The 18787-nt window shown below is 36.9% G+C and overlaps 1 protein-coding gene across 2 annotated transcripts in view; it reads right to left on the bottom strand.

Annotated features, from left to right (window-relative positions):
• NUP155 (nucleoporin 155) overlaps positions 1-18422 on the bottom strand; it is a 57598-nt gene extending 39176 nt beyond the window's left edge. For both annotated transcript variants that reach the window (XM_043977428.1, XM_043977429.1), the window contains exons 1-9: positions 18098-18422; positions 16439-16576; positions 14337-14433; positions 12052-12122; positions 10550-10642; positions 9728-9894; positions 5236-5341; positions 2960-3033; positions 2553-2644 (exon numbers count right to left, since the gene is read on the bottom strand). In XM_043977428.1, the coding sequence (XP_043833363.1) occupies positions 2553-2644; positions 2960-3033; positions 5236-5341; positions 9728-9894; positions 10550-10642; positions 12052-12122; positions 14337-14433; positions 16439-16576; positions 18098-18260 (1001 nt within the window). In that variant the 5' untranslated portion in view covers positions 18261-18422. The remainder of the gene's footprint in view (positions 1-2552; positions 2645-2959; positions 3034-5235; positions 5342-9727; positions 9895-10549; positions 10643-12051; positions 12123-14336; positions 14434-16438; positions 16577-18097) is intronic.
• Positions 18423-18787: the final 365 nt, after the last annotated feature.

Below are 18787 nucleotides of genomic sequence, written 5' to 3'. Positions count from 1 at the left end.
CACATACATAAAATATTAGTATAATTTAGAATAGGAATTCTGATAAGGCAGACTTTTTGCATCTTTCAAATTTTCAGGAAAAGCTGGTGTGGGAATGCTAAATTTATCCATAAAATATACTAGAAAGTAGAGTAAACTACAAGCCTAACAACATATATAGTAAAACTAACTAAAATGACCATCTAAAGATGATCTCTACATCTAAGATCTAAATAGCTGAAAGAATATTTAATCCTCAGGAATTAATACAGCAAAAATGATGGTATTCACAAAATAATTTTAAATATTTAATAAAGCCCAATCAAAATACAAAAGGGCTTTTCATAGAGCTAAATAAAACCATGATGAAATTTAAATTAAAAAAAAAAACCTAATGAAATAGAATATCAAAGGTCATGCAGAAATGAGAAAAAAACTGTGATAAAGTTGTTCTTACACTTTGAAGACTTTGAAACATATGGCAAAGTTATTATCATCAAAACTATCTGGTGGGTCAGCTAGGTGGCACAGTGGATAAAGTACCAGCCTTGGATTCAGGAGTACCTGAGTTCAAATCCGGCCTCAGACACTTGACACTTACTAGTTGTGTGACCCTGGGCAAGTCACTTAACCCTCAATGCCCCACAAAAACAAAAAATAAAAATATCTGGTAATGGGCAAAAAAAGTACTAGATCAAAGAAACGTATTATGAAATACTACACATCTAATCATATACATAAAAAAGATATACAGTTGGGGCAGCTAGGTGGTGCAGTGGATAAAGCACCGTCCCTGGATTCAGGAGGACCTGAGTTCAAATCCAGCCTCAGACACTTGACACTTACTAGCTGTGTGACCCTGGGCAAGTCACTTAACACCCAGTGCCCCCCCCCAATAAATAAATAAATAAGATATACAGCTCAAAAACTTGTAGAATAGTTTTTTTAAAAGTTATTATTAAACAAATTTATTTGAGAAAACTGTTTAGTTTAGGCCAACATCACACACAATAGATAGTGAATTATATACTTTAATGAATTCCAGGTTTGATCATAAATTCAAACATTAAAAAAACCTTTAGGGACACAGTGGATAAAGCACCGGCCCTGGATTCAGGAGGACCTGAATTAAAAAAAGAAGAAAATGGAGTAATGCATTTATCTTAGCTGAGGAGGGGGAGATGATTTTTTTTTGTGGTACTGAACTAATAGAATAATTATTAGGAACAAGTTAGATAGGCTTGTTTTTTGTAAGAGATCTATAGCTAGAACTATTTTTACATGTAATGGAAAAAATAAAAGACTTTATTAATTTAAAAAAAATCAAGAAATAAATGCTACATTCCAATGTTTAAAAAAAAAAAAAGAGAGATCTATAGTTTCATGAATGGAGGGAATTCCTGGCAAGTAAACTCCCTTGTACCAAAGATGTTCTGGTAGGCTCCATTCTGCAAAAGTCTCCTCTAGATTTGTTTGGAGCACTGAGAGACAAATGACTCGCGTGGGGTCTTACAGACAAAATGTCAGAGGTAGGAATTGAACCCAGATATTCCTAGCCTGATTCCAAGGCTAACCCTCTATCCACTATACCATACTGACTCACTCTAGAAGTGTTTGGTTACAGTAAAATAGCAAATTTCTATATAAAAGTTTTTTAAAAGTAAAATTATAAAATGAAAGGATTTTCCAAAGAGGAAGCACAAATTGTTAATAACAACTTTGGAAAAAAAATGACTGTTTAACCTTGCTATCAGAGAGATGCAAATGAATACAATACTAAAGAATAACTCATGCATCAAACAGGCAAAAAGAATTAGAAACAATAAAAATGCAATATTGAGTAAAAGCTAAACTCATTCACTACTAGTAGAATTACAAACTAGTTGAATCTTTTTAGAAAGCAATCTGGATAAAAGATATAAAAGATGATTGAATCCTTTGACATAATAATGTCATTATTAGAAATCTGTCCTAAAAGTGGTATGAAGAACAAAAGAAAATGTATTCCCATTGAGATTAGCTTTCTTTAAAAAAAAAGACAAAACAGGGGCAGCTAGGTGGCGTAGTGGATAAAGCACCAGCCCTGGATTCAGGAGGACCTGAGTTCAAATCCAGCCTCAGACACTTGACACTAGCTGTGTGACCCTGGGCAAGTCACTTAACCCCCACTGCTCCACCAAAAAAAAAAAAAAAAAAGACAAAACAAAACCATACAATAATAGCAGGAAAGAACAAGTAGCAAATTCATAAAACACAACTGTGTGTACTACCATGCTCAAGGCTCAATATTACAATCTTTATTATTGAAGAGTAAACAAAAACTTGCTCTTTCATGGGATTACTTGAATTTTACAAGTCTTCTGTTATAGAGGAGAGATTCCAGCTTAGCTGATTCTTTTAAGAGCTGGAATATGTAGTCAACATTCTTTCAGAAATGGAAGTGTAATCCCAACTTTAATTAATGAATTTTTAAATTAAAGAGACATTAGTCAATCTCATTTATTAGTCCTAAATCAACAGGACATATGGATACATCTAGAACTGAAGTTCTTAATATGACTTTTTCCAATTACCTTGCAATGTTTCCAGCAGCACAAACAATAGCATTCTGTGAAACAGAAGCAACTCTGCATATTCCTTTTCCATCTTGACCCAAATCATAAACCTGTAATTAAATAATTATGTTCAAATAATTTCCACCTTCCAAAGAAAAAAGGAAAAAAAGGCACACCAAAGCATATATATGTATTTCTTCAAATTTTTTCTAAGCTTAATTTCTTTTTCATGCAAGAATAGAAACAGAAAAAAATAAAGTTGGTAGCTACATTAAGGGAATTCTGAGTAATAGTTTGGGAAGGTTTTTTTTAAAGAGCAAACAGCTCTAGAAATCCATCAATCTCCTAATAAGGACCCAATCATTTCTACTACGGAGGAGAATTTTTCTTTTAGTTTCTCTTAAATGTTAGATACTTTTAGTTACCTGTATCACACCTTTTTCTGAGCGAGTGTATAAGATATTCCTGGAATTGTCAATTGCAATCTGTAAAATGGGATCTAAGTTTCAGGGGAAAAGAAAAGAAAGAACCAAGTTCAACACAAGCCATTTAAAACAAGGTAAGTTTGCTGCACCAAACCTCAATACCTTGGAGCTTTTTTCACAATACCGTCTAGAGGAAAGATTCCAAGCTATTTAAAGGAGAACTTTGCCAAAGAAGACTGTTTTTTCTGGCCAGGTGTAAGCAGAAGAAATAACAGATGGAAAATGTTTTGGAAAAAATTTACAGCCCAACATAAATATAATGTACTGTGTACACTGAGCTTTAGATGACTTGTATTTTTCTTTTTACCCATTTCTTACGCCATGAATAGAGCCAAAAATTTCCATAAATATTCTGATTTACTTCACAGAAGTTTCATTAAGTTAAAATGTAAGTATCTCATATTTCATGAAAAGCCCAGCTCTTTTTTTATAATAAAAAGTATTTTTATTATTTTCTAGTTACATGTAGAGATAGTTTTCAACATTTGTCTTATTATAAGATTTCTAGGTTAAAATTTTCTTTCCTCCCTTCCCTCTCCCCTCCCGAAGACAGCAAGCAATCCAATAAATTATATATGTACGATCACATTAAACATATTTCTGCATTAGTCATGCTGTGAAAGAAGAATCAGAGCAAAAGGGAAAAACCTCAAAAAAGAAAAACAAAAAAGTAGAAATAGTATGGTTCGGGGCAGCTAGGTGGTGCAGTGGATAAAGCACTGGCCCTAGATTCAGGAGGACCTGAGTTCAAATTCAGCCTTAGACACTTAACACTTACTAGCTGTGTGACCTTGGGCAAGTCACTTGACACCAATTGCCTCACCAAAAAAAAAAAAAGAAAGAAAGAAAGAAAGAAAAGAAAAGAAATAGTATGGTTCAATCTGCATCTAGATTCCATAGGTGTTTTTTTTTCTGTATTTGGAGAGCATTTTCCATCATGAGTCCTTCAGAACTATCCTGGTTTTGGTTTTTTTGTTTGTTTGTTTGTTTGTTTTGTGGGGCAATGGGGGTTAAGCGACTTGCCCAGGGTCACGCAGCTAGTATGTTGTCAAGTGTCTGAGGCCCGATTTGAACTCAGGTACTCCTAAATCCAGGACCGGTGCTTTATCCACTGCACCACCTAGCTGCCCCCTAGAACTATCTTGGACCATTGTATTGCTAAGAAGAGTCAAGTCTATCACAGTTGATCAACACACAATGTTGTTGATACTGTGTAGTGTTCTGGTTCTGCTCATCTCACTCAGCATCAGTTCATGTAAGTCCTTCCAGGTTTCTCTGAAATTCACCTGTTCATCGTTTCTTACAGCATAACAGTATTCCATTACATTCATATACCACAACTTGTTCAGCCATTCTCCAAAATTTCCAATTTCTTGCCACCACACAAAAAAAAAACAAAAAAAACCCAGCTATAAATATTTTTGTACATGTGAGTCCTTTTCCCTTTTTTATGATCTCTTTGGGAAAAAGACCTAATAGTGGTATTTCTGGGTCAAAGGGTATGCACAGCTTTATAGCCCTTTGGGCATAGTTCCAAATTGCTTTCCAGAATGATTTGATCAGTTCACAGTTCCACCAACAATGCATTAATGTTCCAATTTTTCCACAGCTTCTCCAACATTTATTATTTTCTGGTTTTGTCATATTAGCCAATCTGATAGGTGTCAGGTGGTACCTCAGAGTTGTTTTAATTTACATTTCTCTAATCAATAGTGATTTAGAGCATTTTTTTCATATGGCAATAGCTTTGATTTCTTCACCAGAAAACTGCCTGTTCATATCCTTTGACCATTTCTCAATTGGGGAATGACTTGGATTCTTTTTTTTTGTGGGGCAATGGGGGTTAAGTGACTTGCCCAGGGTCACACAGCTATTAAGTGTCAAGTGTCTGAGGCCAGATTTGAACTCAGGTACTCCTGAATCCAGGGCCGGTGCTTTATCCACTGTGCCACTTAGTTGCCCCCTTGGATTCTTATAAATTTGATTTAGTTCCCTATATATTTTAGAAATTAGGCCTTTATCAGAAATACTGGCTGTAAAAATTGTTTCCCAGCTTTCTGCCTCCCTTCTAATTTTGGATGCATTGCTTCTATTTGTACAAAACCTTTTTAATTTAATGCAATCAAAACCATCCATTTTGCATTTCATAATAATCCCTATCTCTTGTTTGGTAATAAACTGTTTTTCTTTCCATAAATCTGAAGTAAACTACTTACCATCTTCTGAGAATGTAAATTGCAGCAAAGATGGAACAAGGAAAGAAAGTGAGCTCTTTGAGTGGTTTATCTTTCTGCACCTCTGGCTAAACCAGCCGGCTTCTGCCTAGAGGAACATAAAAGATTGTAATGCCAGGTTAACTCTCCCATAGTAAATCTTCAATTTTAATTGCATATTTGTTGCACATAATGTCAATGGTTAAAAAGAACTGTTAAAAACTAAAAGTTGTAGAATGTCATTAAAACTTAGCCAAAGAGCAGCTTTTTGACCATATACGTCATCTTCATTTTCTTCCAGGAAATGCTTTGTACTGGTAAGCTAATTTTTAAATTTCCATGAAAATTGTACCCTAGGACATAGCCAGCCATTTTTTTTGGGGGGGGGGGGGTGATGGGACAGTGAGGATTAAGTGACTTGCCCAGGGTCACACAGCTAGTAAGCGTCAAGTGTTTGAGGTCACATTTGAACTCAGGTTCTCATGAATCCAGGGTTGGTGCTTTATCTACTCCACCACCTAGCTGCCCTGAAAATTCTTAACCAAGCAGCAAGGGAAAGGATACACATATATGTATTTTTTAAAAATCACAATTCTAAGAAGTTTATGGATTCCTGACTACCTCCATTTCATATAAATTCCTTTTAAAAAGACTCAGTCCGGGGCGGCTAGGTGGTGCAGTGGATAAAGCACCGACCCTGGATTCAGGAGTACCTGAGTTCAAATCTGGCCTCAGACACTTGACACTTACTAGCTGTGTGACCCTGGGCAAGTCACTTAACCCCCATTGCCCCGAAAAAAAAAAAGGGGGGGGGGCAGCTAGGTGGCACAATGGACAGAGCACTGGCCCTGGAGTCAGAAGGACCTAAGTTCAAATCCGGCCTCAGTCACTTGACACTTACTAGCTGTGTGACCCTGGGCAAGTCACTGAACCCCAACTGCCTCAAAAAAAAAAAATTGAATTAGCTTTCTAGGCTAAGGCAACCATCATTTCTTTGGGGGGCAGCTAGGTGGCTCAGTGAATAGCGCACCAGCCCTGGATTCAGGAGTACCTGAGTTCAAATCTGACCTCAGACACTTGACACTTACTGGCTGTGTGACCCCGGGCAAGTCACTTAACCCTCATTGCCCCACCCCCCACCCCCCAAAAAAGACTCAGTCCTAGGCTAGAGGCAGAAAACCTCCTCCGAAGTATGTGCCTTTGGAAGTAGAGGTGAAGAAAGTCAGTGTTATGAGAAATGTAGGGAATAAGGCACACATTCACTACTGATGGATCTCAGGGGGATAAGAGTAGGGAAAGAAGGAAAGAAAGACATATACAGAAAAGTATAAACAAAATAAATACATGGTTATTTTCATGGAGAAACTAATAACTGGGGGTGAGGATCAGAAAAGGCCATAGATATTCAACCATTTTGGAACATAATTTAGTATTAAAAAAATCCTTAAAATTCTTCATTGTGATTTTCTAATTTGGTAATTTTGTTGCTGACTTTATATACCCCAAGGAAGATATTTTTACTTCTGAGAAATAAGCTAACAACAATAAAAACTTAACATGCATAACACATTTTTAGGCAAGGCAGAGTTGTTTCAAAGAATGGAGTATTGTGAGGCAAGTCATACGTGTTCTATACTTTATACTTTTTTTTTTTTTAATTTTAGCAGGGCAATGAGGGTTAAGTGACTTGCCCAGGGTCACACAGCTAGTAAGTGTCTGAGGCCGGATTTGAACTCAGGTACTCCTGAATCCAGGGCCGGTGCTTTATCCACTGCGCCACCTAGCTGCCCCCTGTTCTATACTTTATAAAAAACTTTAGTCAATATTATTGAGGGTCAATATGCTGAATATTGTAAAAAGGTGTTACAATTCTGAGTTATTTGATTATGATTACTTTCCCTAACTTCCCAGTATGTGGTTTTCTGTGAGGAAATCACAAAATGTAGTATAAAAAATCCTAGATAGAATTAGCAGATGCAGTTTCTACTTATCCCACCATCTATCTGTAGGATCACTCTCAGTGTCTCCATTTCCTCCTCTGTAAAATGAAGCACTTGGTTAGTGGAAGAATTCTTAAGCACTAAAGGGATAGAAGAGATTGTAAAAGATGAAAGACACAATTTAAAAATCAAAAGCTTTTGATAGAAAAGATAAATTCAGTTAGTATGAGAAGCTGTCAAATGAATAAAAATATCTGGCATCAAACAGCTCTAATAAAAGGTTGGTATCCAAAATATATAGGAAGTTCATACAATTACATAAGGTCAAGAACTGTTCTTCAATAAATAGTAAGGAAAAGTAGTAAAAGGACACAAACCACAAGTTTTTTTGTTTTTAAATTTTTTTCAGGCCAATGAGGGTTAAGTGACTTGTCCAAGGTCACACAGTAAATGTCAAGTGTCTGAGCCCGCATTTGAACTCAGATCCTCTTGAATCCAGGGCCAGTGCTTTATCCACTGTGCCACCTAGCTGCCCCATAAACCACAAGTTTTAAAAAGAAACGCAACGGGGCAGCTAGATGGCGCAGTGGATAGAGCACCGGCCCTGGAGTCAGGAATACCTGAGTTCAAATCCGGCCTCAGACACTTAACACTTACTAGCTATGTGACCCTGTGCAAGTCACTTAACCCCAATTAGCTCACTAAAAAAAAAAAAAAAAAAGAAATGCAACAATGCTAGAGAAATTGTGGAAAGATCAGTAATCTAAGTCTCTGTTGGTAGAGCTGTGAATTAACACAACCATTCTGGAAAGTGATATGGAATTATGTTAATAAAGTGGCTAAAACATCCATACATTTTGACCTGGAAATTCCACCAACAGGTATGCGTATATATATAAAGAGAAAGAGAGAGAGAGAGAGAGAGAGAGAGAGAGAGAGAGAGAGAGAAGGTCACTAATAAAAAAGTTCCACATGCACCAAACTATTTTTAGCAGTGCTTTGTGTGATAGCAAAGAACTAAAAACAAAGCAGATGCTGATCCATTTGTGTATTACTGAACAAACTGTGGTACATGCATGTGATGGCATTATTGTGTTAGAAGAAAAGTCAAAAATAATACAGAGAAGCAGGAAAACCCTTACATGAAATGAAACAAAGTAAAGTAAGCAGTGTCGAGGAAACAATGTACACAATGACTACAACAATGTAAATGGAAAGAACCACCAAAAAACCACAAACAAATAAAAAATGAATGCTGCAAAACAACAAAGATTAAATCTAACTCCAAAGAAGAGATATGAGCAGATGCCACCCCTTCCCCTACATACACATTCCTTTTGCAGATATGGGAGGTTGGGGAGAAAGTGTCTACAAGTATAGAACTGCATATATTGTCATACAGAATTTTTCAACATACTGATCAGTCTTCCTGATTTTTTTTTCTTCTCCTTATTATTTGCAGAAGGCAAATATGAAACACTTCCCTCAACTTGGTAGTCAGAAGCCAGAATACTGCATACTGTCAAATGTAATTCTTTTGTCAAGTCATTCTGCTCAACTGTTTTTCTGTTACAAGGAAGGGTTCAGTGGAGATGGGGATATATTGGAAATTACTGTGATCTTAAAAAACAAGTGCCATCGGGGCAGCTAGGTGGCGCAGTGGATAGAGTACCCGCCCTGGAATCAGGAGTACCTGAGTTCAAATCCGGCCTCAGACACTTAACACTGGCTGTGTGACTCTGGGCAAGTCACTTAACCCCAATTGCCTCACTAAAAAACAAAAAACAAGTGCCATCAAGAAAATCTCCAAAAAAAAAAAGAAAAGAAAAGAAAAACAGATAAAATGAGGGAGGAGGGGCATATAAACTTTTAAGTTTAAGTTTCTTTTAAGTCCAACGATTTGTGATTCTGCCAAATCAAAAAAGATTACACAAGGAAAAATTTTAATCAACTTCTGAAATTTGAGAAAACATGATCACTGAAGAAGAATCACGATTATTAAAGGTAGTTAATTTGGACTTAAATTTAAAGACTGTAAGTTCCTTGAGGGCAGAGTCTACCTTTGTCTCTTTTTGTATCTTCAGTGCTTTGCACAGTACCCGGCACACAGTGGGAGCTTAATAAATGTTTATGGATTGATTGAAAGGATGATTCACATATCTGCTAACAAACCAATTCTCATTCTGCTTCTTCAAGCATATGTTCCCTTAGAGAAAACAACCTAAGATTCTAGAAAGCAAGGACAGTGGAATTTAAAGAAACTGGGGGAAAGATGCTATAGGGGTAGATTTCCCTTTTGCTAAAAGACTTGATTTTTAAATATTTTTCTGTTCTCTTAAGATTTTTCTCTTTTACCCCAGAAAAACAAACTGAAACCTTTCTAAGCACATCTTTCTATGTTCTTTCTCTAATATAAAATATTAATTCCATAACATTTCTTTTTTATATGATTACTACAATCTTCAAAATAAAATGTCTCAAAAAAATCTAACCATCCCCACCTTCATCAATAGATTGATAAATGTGTCTAGTTTCCTACAAATTGAATTACTTACTTGGTATGCTACTTCATATAAACAGCCATCCTTTCCAGCTAAGAAAATTCTACCATTATCCGTAGAAGTAATTGTCAAAAGATAAGTATTGTCAGTGGGCAGTGAATACAAAGGGTCTGGAAGTAACTGCATTCCTCCTGACATGCTATCATTAAGGGCTCCAACACCTGGTTTAAATCAAGAAACAATGAAATATTTCAAAACTACAGGAGAAATATCCTAACAGAATCATTTAATTATAGATAAAACTTAAAGAGTTTTGTAACTGGTCATACTTAAAATGTGCCAGGCAGGTTAATATCTTTATGGTTTTGAATAAGAAATACTTCTTTTATTAATTACTTGATACTGAAATGAAACAGCATCTAAAGACATTTGAAGAAATCCTTAAGTACATGATGGAATCATTTGCCAGACACATCTGGAAAAAGTTTGAGATGGGCTAAATTGATGGGAACACAATTCTGCTTTAAGCACATACTCAATTCAAAAAACAAAGCACCAAATAATCTAACATGCCCTTCTAAAACAATCTTTTCTTTCAAACAAGTGTCTATATTTAGATTACAAAATCTTGCCTCAAAAACAAATAGTAGGATGTACAAAGACCAAGACAAACCACTAAATTCTGAACAAATCAGCATGATTACATGTGAGGCAGAGAAATTAGACTAGAATTAACCCAAACTTATGGGGAAATGTTATACTCTTTCCAATTAAATAGCTATTGAAGTTAATATTGTCAAGTAGATTAGTTTCAAACTAAAATATGTAACCATTCAAAATATTTTCATTTGAGATGGAATAAATGTATATACATACCTATTTGAAAATTAGCATAGCTGAGTCCTAGAATCACTATATCTACAGGGGTGGCCAGAACGAGAAGGTGTCTTACATGAGGCTGAAAAATACCTTTTAAGAGGAAAAACTCAGATAAAGTGATTGTTCTTAAGGAGGAATACCATGAGTTTATTAAAAACAAAAACCAAACCAACAAAAAAACCCCACAACAACACCTGTGTATAGTATATCTCATATCATTTCAATCTAGTCTTGATTTAAAATATGCATTATTTCTAACATGACAATCAAAAATTATAGGACCTTGAGATCACAAATAATCTGTCTCATTTAGATGAATAAGAGTTGAAAAGCAAACAGAGGGAGAGAATCTTTACAATGATTAACATTCAGAATGAGGGTTGCATAGCAAGCAAAGTGACAGATCACAAATACAGAAATATGGCAATTCCTGGTAATTTTAAAACAACCTGTTTTAAACTAAATTTAGTTGGCAGCAATCTGTGGGGAAAAGTTACAGAGGGCAAGCATGCATCATGATCTATCTTTAAAAATGACTTCCAGGGGGGGCAGCTAGATGGCGCAGTGGTTAAAGCACCGGCCCTGGACTCAGGAGTACCTGAGTTCAAATCCGGCCTCAGACACTTGACATTTACTAGCTGTGTGACCGTGGGCAAGTCACTTAACCCCCGTTGCCTAAAAAAAAAAAAAAGACTTCCAGGGGCAGCTAGGTGGCGCAGTGGATAAAGCACTGGCCTTGGATTCAGGAGGACCTGAGTTCAAATCCAGCCTCAGACACTTTACACTTAATTAGCTGTGTGACCCTGGGCAAGTCACTTAACCCTCACTGCCCCGCAACAACAAAAAAACAAACTAACAAAAAATGAATTCAGGTTTTTTGGGAGGGTTTCATGGTTTTTCCCCCCTTTAATATAAACTCCTTTCAGGTAACTTCAATGCTAATTAGCACCTAGGACAGACAGAGCATATGAGATAAAATTATAATTTATTTATTCTTTGTTCCCAACTATAAAGTGATCTGGGAAGGAGAGAGGTTGAAAGACATTGGGTACAATTATTGGGAATTTTATGAATTTAATTTAGCAATCTCAAGTTTAGGGATCAAAAGCCAAAAGAACAATGTAGCCACTAGAAACAATGGCACATTTAACAAATTTTGTGTACACTGGAAAATTAAACAGAAATCTAAAATAATGCCACCTCCAATCAACTTTAAATGATAAATTTTTGGGTATCATAATGAAAGAGGAACAAATTTTAAATATTTCAGGTAAAAAAAGTAAGAGTTATCAATTAAAACTAAAAGTTATTTTCACTTATAATGAAGTCTTAAGTCTAAATTAATTTAATTTCAATTGGTGTAATCTAAGAACAAGGATTCAAAAGAAAATTCAGCTCATTTAAAACATTTACATATGGATTCTGTCTGGAGTCACACACACATATACTCACTCACTCATTCACTCTCTCTCTCTTATCAATGTATTATATTTTCTTACCAGGTTTTGGCTTCACAAGGCCCACAGCAAGAATAGTTTCACTAAGTCCATCAAAGTAGGCAAGGTCTCCTCTGCCAAGTTTAAAGAAAAGTTATACAAGTATGAATAACAGAATTCTTTCAGTATTCAAATTACTTACCAAGTAAATCTTTATACTACTTTTACTAATTATAAAAATCAGAGTAATTAATATTTACAGCAACAAGGCAGCTAAGGGGTACTGTGGATAGAGTGCTGGGCCTGGAGTCAACAAGACTCATCCTCCTGAATTCAAATCTGGTCTCAGACCCTGAACAAGTAACTTAACCTTATTTGCTTCAGTTGCAAATGGCAAACAATTTCAGAATCTTTGCCAAGAAAACTACCAATGAAGTCACAAAGAGTCAGACACAACTGAAAAATTACTCAAAATAAACAGGCATTCATAAACTTCCAACTTGAATTTAAATGTACAAATCTTGCATTAAGCTTCTGAAAAATCCATTGTTTTAAAAAACAATCTATAATAAAAGGCTGTATAAATGTTTTGTCAGAGATATTTTAGCCATATTGTATTTAAATGCCCATAAGAATGGGGCAGCTAGGTGGTGCAGTGGATAGAGCACTGGCCCTGGATTCAGGAGGACCTGACTTCAAATCAGACCTCAGACACTTGACACTTACTAGCTCTGTGACCCTGGGCAAGTCACTTAATGCTCACTGCCCCACAAAAAAAAAAGGGGGGGGACAGCTAGGTGGCACAGTGGATAGATCACTGGCCCTGGATTCAGGAGGACCTGAGTTCAAATCCGGCCGTAGACACTTGACACTTACTCGCTGTGTGACCCTGGGCAAGTCACTTAACCCTCACTGCCCCACAAAAAGGTGGGGGGTGGGGGGGGCAGCTAGGTGGCATAGTGGATAGAGCACTGGCCCTGGATTCAGGAGGACTTGAGTTCAAATCCAGCCTCAGACACTTAACACTTACTAGCTGTGTGACCCTGGGCAAGTCACTTAACCCCAACTGCCTCACCCCCCCCCCCCAAAAAGCCCATAAGAAAACATAAGAAACCCATCCACTATAGAAACATAGTATTTATGGATACATTAGTCATCACAATGTTCCAGATCTGATGGGCAAAATTGGGATGTGGGAGTATTAGAAATAGGAGGAAAGATGGAGGAAAGAAAGAAAAAAGGGTAAATGTCTGTCTGATAAGGATGTGTGGTGGCCAGTAGCACATAAGATAGGACCAAGTCTTCAATGTTCACTCCAGAGATTAGCACTACAGTAAAATGAAAACTAACATATTCATCCAACTCTACAGCTAAACATTAAAGGATTAACACTGGATTATGCTCAATCTACTAACAATAAAAGCGTGACAATCCAAGATATCACTTGTAAATCACATTTGTACGTTGAACGGGAAATATATCCTATGTTCCATACCTCACAGCAATTTTGTATTTTACTTATATAAAGTGTTTTGTTTGTATGTAATGGCTTTTTTCCATTTTTTCAAGGTGGAACTATATTCAAATTACACTTTTTCAATGAAGTGTAGCAAAGCACTGGACTGGAGGTCAGGAGATATGTATTCTAGCCCTAGGCAGGCCACTAATCAATTGTGTGATTTTATTCCTCAATTTCCTTCACTTTTAATGAGGGAACTGGATTATAGCATCATTAAGGTCCTTGTTAGAGTTTTAGGTTCTTTAATTATACCAAAATTAACCAAAGATAATCTCTATTTTTTTGTTACAATGTAATGTGGTATTTTAACTAGATATTGGATTTCTGAGCCAGGACTCTGCTTTGTGTGACTAAGAATGACACAACGGCAACAATACAGTTAGCAACCTTTACAGAAACTTAAAATTGTAAAGGTTTGAAAACTCCAAACTAGGCATAAAGCTATTGTATGAATACAATAAACAAGTCCCAATGTATCAGAAAATTTGGAAACAGCACATAAAAAACCTTCTAGTTTACCACAAGTTTTACATAATAATTAACACAGTCATCTTGTTTGTCTTAGAATTTAGAAGAGCTTTTTGGGGAATGATCTGGATAGCTTTATCTGTTTAAAAAAGACAGCTGTTGGAGGAAGTACGAACTGATGCCTGACTGGAAAACCAAAATGAGTTTTTCAAAAAGAGATTCTTAATTTCTCTATTAGATTATTTGGAAAGGTATAGGAGAATACTGCAGTTAAAGAAAAGAAGTACACTGTAGTACATTAGATTCCTAGTGTTCAAGGTCAGATGAATCTCATTTTCTTATGTATTCAAAACATACATACCCATCTTCATAGTTCCACATAAATATGTCACTGTCAATGGTGAGCCAGGCCCTCCCAATTTCAGGAAATACCCCCATCATACAGTTACACTGCATATCTGAAGCATTTTAGATGTAAGGTTTCAATGTTTTGATCTCATCCTAAACCTGTTTCAGAAGTCATAAAAAGTTGTTTAAATAAGTTATAACTTCATCTCTTTGCAGAGTAAATAACCTATGAAGTATTAGAAGATTTTATCTTCAATTAAGAGTCACAATTTTTAAAGCACAGAAATTCTTGGTAATCCTGTAGAACAAGCAAAATATAGCATATTTATTTTGTGATATTTAATTTCATTAACTAATCAAAAATATCAATTAAAAATATACCACCCAGGGGCAGCTAGGTGGTGCAGTGGATAAAGCACTGGCCCTGAATTCAGGAGAACCTGAGTTCAAATCTGGCCTCAGACACTTGATACTACCTGTGTGACCCTGAGCAAGTCCCTTAACCCTCATTGTCCCCCCCCCAATAAACCACACAGAATTTTAAGATCAATGCCTAATATTGATCTTGATTCATGAAAAAAGGGGACGAAAGTTATTTACAAGTAGGTTTTGATAATGAATCCCCCTGAATTGGGTGAGCAATTTGAACTTACACTACATATTTCCATTGGGCTGTTAACTAATTACTATATTTTAACTAATTACAATTTTGAAAAATTATTAAAATGCCTGCAACAACTTCAAGGGGATCTGTTCTTCACACTAACTGGGATACAAATAGGTATTGCACTTGGAAGTCATGAAAAAGTATCAATTTCACAGAGAGATGGAACAGTTGAGTAGAAAAAGCATTCAACTTGTAATCACAAAGAACCACAAATCCAAACTGTTACTAGCTGTGTAATCACAGGTTAAATTATTCAAATTGAGTCTCAGGTTCCTTCTCTCTAAAATAAGGATGGTAATAAAGATGCTAAATAAGCATTTTAAGTCTTTATAAGTATAAACATAATAAAAAAAGTTGTTCTGTACTAAAAGAGGACAACTTATATAAAATAATAGGACTAGGAAATGTAAAAATGAAATCCACAAGACAATTCTGATACAAAATTTCAAGTATTATAATTGTGTTAAATGTCAATTAAAAAACTGAGATGGGGGGGCAGCTAGGTGCTGTAGTGGATAGAGCACCAGCCCTGGAGTCAGGAGTACCTGAGTTCAAATCTGGCCTTAGACACTTAAAACTTACTGGCTGTGTTACCCTGGGCAAGTCACTTAACTCCAACTGCCTCACCCCCCCCCCCAAAAAATTTGAGATGGGATCCTGTGAGATACATAAAACACAATAAAATGTAATTTTTAAATTTTAGAAGAAGCATATCTTCTTTTGCTAACTTTTCTATTTACGCTCTATTCTTAGTCCATTTGTATTTTCTTTCCATTACTTGACTGTTATTGGCAATGCTTCAAAACATAATTTCCTTTTCTTTTTTAAACATCCAATTAAGTTTTAAGTTAAATTATTTTTATAACTTCTTGAGCTTTTTATCAAAAGCAATAAGTCCTTAAAACATACAATAGTCAAAAAATAACAAGCCAAATGATAAATGCACCTATATTACAGAAAAATGATATGTGTACCCCACTTTGAATAATTAAAATTTAGGAGCTCCTCTAATCTCCCAATTTCTTGTAGTAGGAAGGGTAGACAGTCACTTTTAAGAGATTAATCCATGAATAGCTATGAGGACTACTTGAACAGGAGCATATTAACTTACAAAACAACTAAATTACTGGTAAAATGTTTGTATTACAAAATGCTTCACTAAAGATTTCCTTAAATATTGATCTCTCAAAAATGTCACTAATACATTTTAAATTATACAATTTACAAAATTTTAATTTATCTTAATTTGGGGGGAATACAACTTCAGCATGTGGTACACAACACTGACTTTTGAACATAATCAACATTTCTATGACAAAAACTAAACAAAAAAATGAATATAATCCAAAAGTTCTCAATTCTCTCTCTCTCTCTCTCTTTCTCACACACACACACACACACACACACACACACACACACACACACACACACACACACACGGAGGATACGGCCAAACTGTTCAACAAGTTCAGGGGGGAGAGGAACTCTTCGAATGGAACTGATCTCTGGAAGATTGGGTACTGAGAGCAAACCAGGTCCTTGGAGAGGATAATCCATGTCTGACATGCCTGAAACTGTGGGATTACCTACAAAAAAGAAAATCATTTGTTCAAAATGAGCAGTAAAAGATTATCTGGGTCATTAAAGATTGTTTTTTTAAATTATGGTCTCCAGTGGATATTGGCCCTTCATTAGAAGGGCTAGTGAGCTGGGTTATCCCTCACCTTCCAGAAGATCTTTTATTTTCAATGTTTTAGGGATTAGTGAGTTCAGATTATTTTCCCGAAGTCATGCTTATTATATATCATAAACCAATAATAGCAAGTAAAATGTATGTCTCTAAAATCAGGAAGAGAAAAATATCAGAAGCCTGACAAAACCTGTTACTTCCTTATATTTATGTTATCTAAATATTTTTTAAGTATCAAAGCATGGTTATATTTTCTAGATGCTTGTAGTATGTTTTTATTATCTCTTGATAGAGAGGTGATGGACTAAGTATAGACCGAGACATGTTTTTTAGATATCCCCAATGACATATTTGATAGTCTCCCCCCGATTTGGTTTTCTCTCCAGCACCAATCTAATCTCCATAAAGACTGCCAAAATAATCTCCTGACATTTCTCTGTTAACTTTCAGAAGAGTCTAGTATAAAACACAAATTCTGTAGTCAAATATATAAAGCCTTCCACATTCCGACCCTAGTCTATGTTAACCTTATTTCACATTATACACCTGTTTCAGTCAAATGGGCCTTGCCAATTCTGTGAATGATAATTTGTGAATTATCATTCATGCCTGGAACACTGCCTCAGAATGCTTTATCATTCTTGAATGCTCGGTTCCCAACAGCTCCTTGAAGCTTTTCCCAAACTGCTCAGAGTGGTCTTTCCCTCCTTAGATTACCTCGTATTTTTTGCTTTTCTGTGTACAAATTACAATTCCTCAGTGTAACGTAACCTGGTCCAGAGACTTTCATTTTTGCCTAGCATAGGGCCCTGCGTTTGGTAGGTACTTCATTTATTGTGCTGAATTCGAAGATCAGTTCTACGCATTAGAAAAATAATTCTGGTGGGAAAATAAAAGCTGGCTTGTAGAGTTTAAATGGAAGACTTTAAAGGAAGCTATTATACAGAACATTAGAAACAGTGCCACCTGGACCAGTTCAAGAATCTTCCCTCCAATACTTAAACTATAAAATCAGCAACACAAGACTACTCGCTCTTCCAAACTCGGTATGTCATTTCAGTATACGTAATAGGGTAGATTATGCTTTTCATAATTTTTCTCTTCTTTCAAGGTTCTGTTAAAATACTACTTCCTTAGTGTCACCTTCCTTGCTTGCCTCCTCCAGCTGAAAAGTCCTCTCCCTAATCAAATTGTCTTACAGGACTGACTCGCATCACTCCCTATTTTGAATTTACTTATCTTTTTATCCTTCAGAAACCAGTTCCTTGAGGGCTACGCTTTGTCTGCCTGGCACCTCGTAAAGAGCTTAATCTATGCTGAAATGAATTTACATCCCGAGCTTGGGGCGGAGGAGTTAAAAAGAAGGGGAGGCCTGGGAAAGGGAGCCACGAATGAAAGACAAGCAAGCATGTCTCACATAGGGACGGCACCATGAGCAGCTCCGACAGGTCGGGATAGAGGCGGTCATCTTGGACTTGGCGGTCGATGAGCCGCCCGGCATTCTCCAGAGCCTCCTGCTGGGCCGCGACCGCCGCAGGCGTGACCGCCGCGGCTGGTGGACACACGAGCGAGGACGGCATCGTCAGCGACTTGTTCGGCACCAGCGTGACCGCCGTCACCGCCTCGGCGACAAAAATCGGTAGAAGATCTGAAAAGAAAGAGGGGAAAGAGAGAGACAAATCCACAAGAGGTGTGCAGCCCAGAGGCGCCGGGCGAAAGCGCGCCGCGGCGCCCAACAGTGACGCATTTCCTGTTCCATAGTCCCGCCTCTTGGAGCTTCCGTTGCCGGAAGAAAGAGGGGAGAGGGAGGGGAGGAGTTGAAGGGAGCCGTAATTTTGGCGGGGAATGCGGAGAGGTGAGAAGGGAGGAGCTGAAGCTTGTGCGAATTGGGGAGAGGAGAGGGAGAAAAGAGGAGGAGGACAAAGGAAAGGAAGGGTGGGTAAAGGGAAAAAAGGGAGAGGTTAGGGAAGGGGAAGGGAGCCGGTTAGAGGTCGGGTCTGGAATCTGGCGGCCGGTTGCTAGGGGAGACGGGTTCCAGGCTACGTGATGAGCGCAGGGGCCGTTAGGGGGCGCCGGAGGGCCCGGAGTGCCGGCCGGGTCTGAAAGG

This window comes from Dromiciops gliroides, chromosome 1 (genome assembly GCF_019393635.1).
Source record: "Dromiciops gliroides isolate mDroGli1 chromosome 1, mDroGli1.pri, whole genome shotgun sequence".
NCBI classification, from domain to species: Eukaryota; Metazoa; Chordata; class Mammalia; order Microbiotheria; family Microbiotheriidae; genus Dromiciops; species Dromiciops gliroides.
Note: the sequence above shows the minus strand (reverse complement) of the source record. Positions and strands in the feature narration are given on the sequence as shown.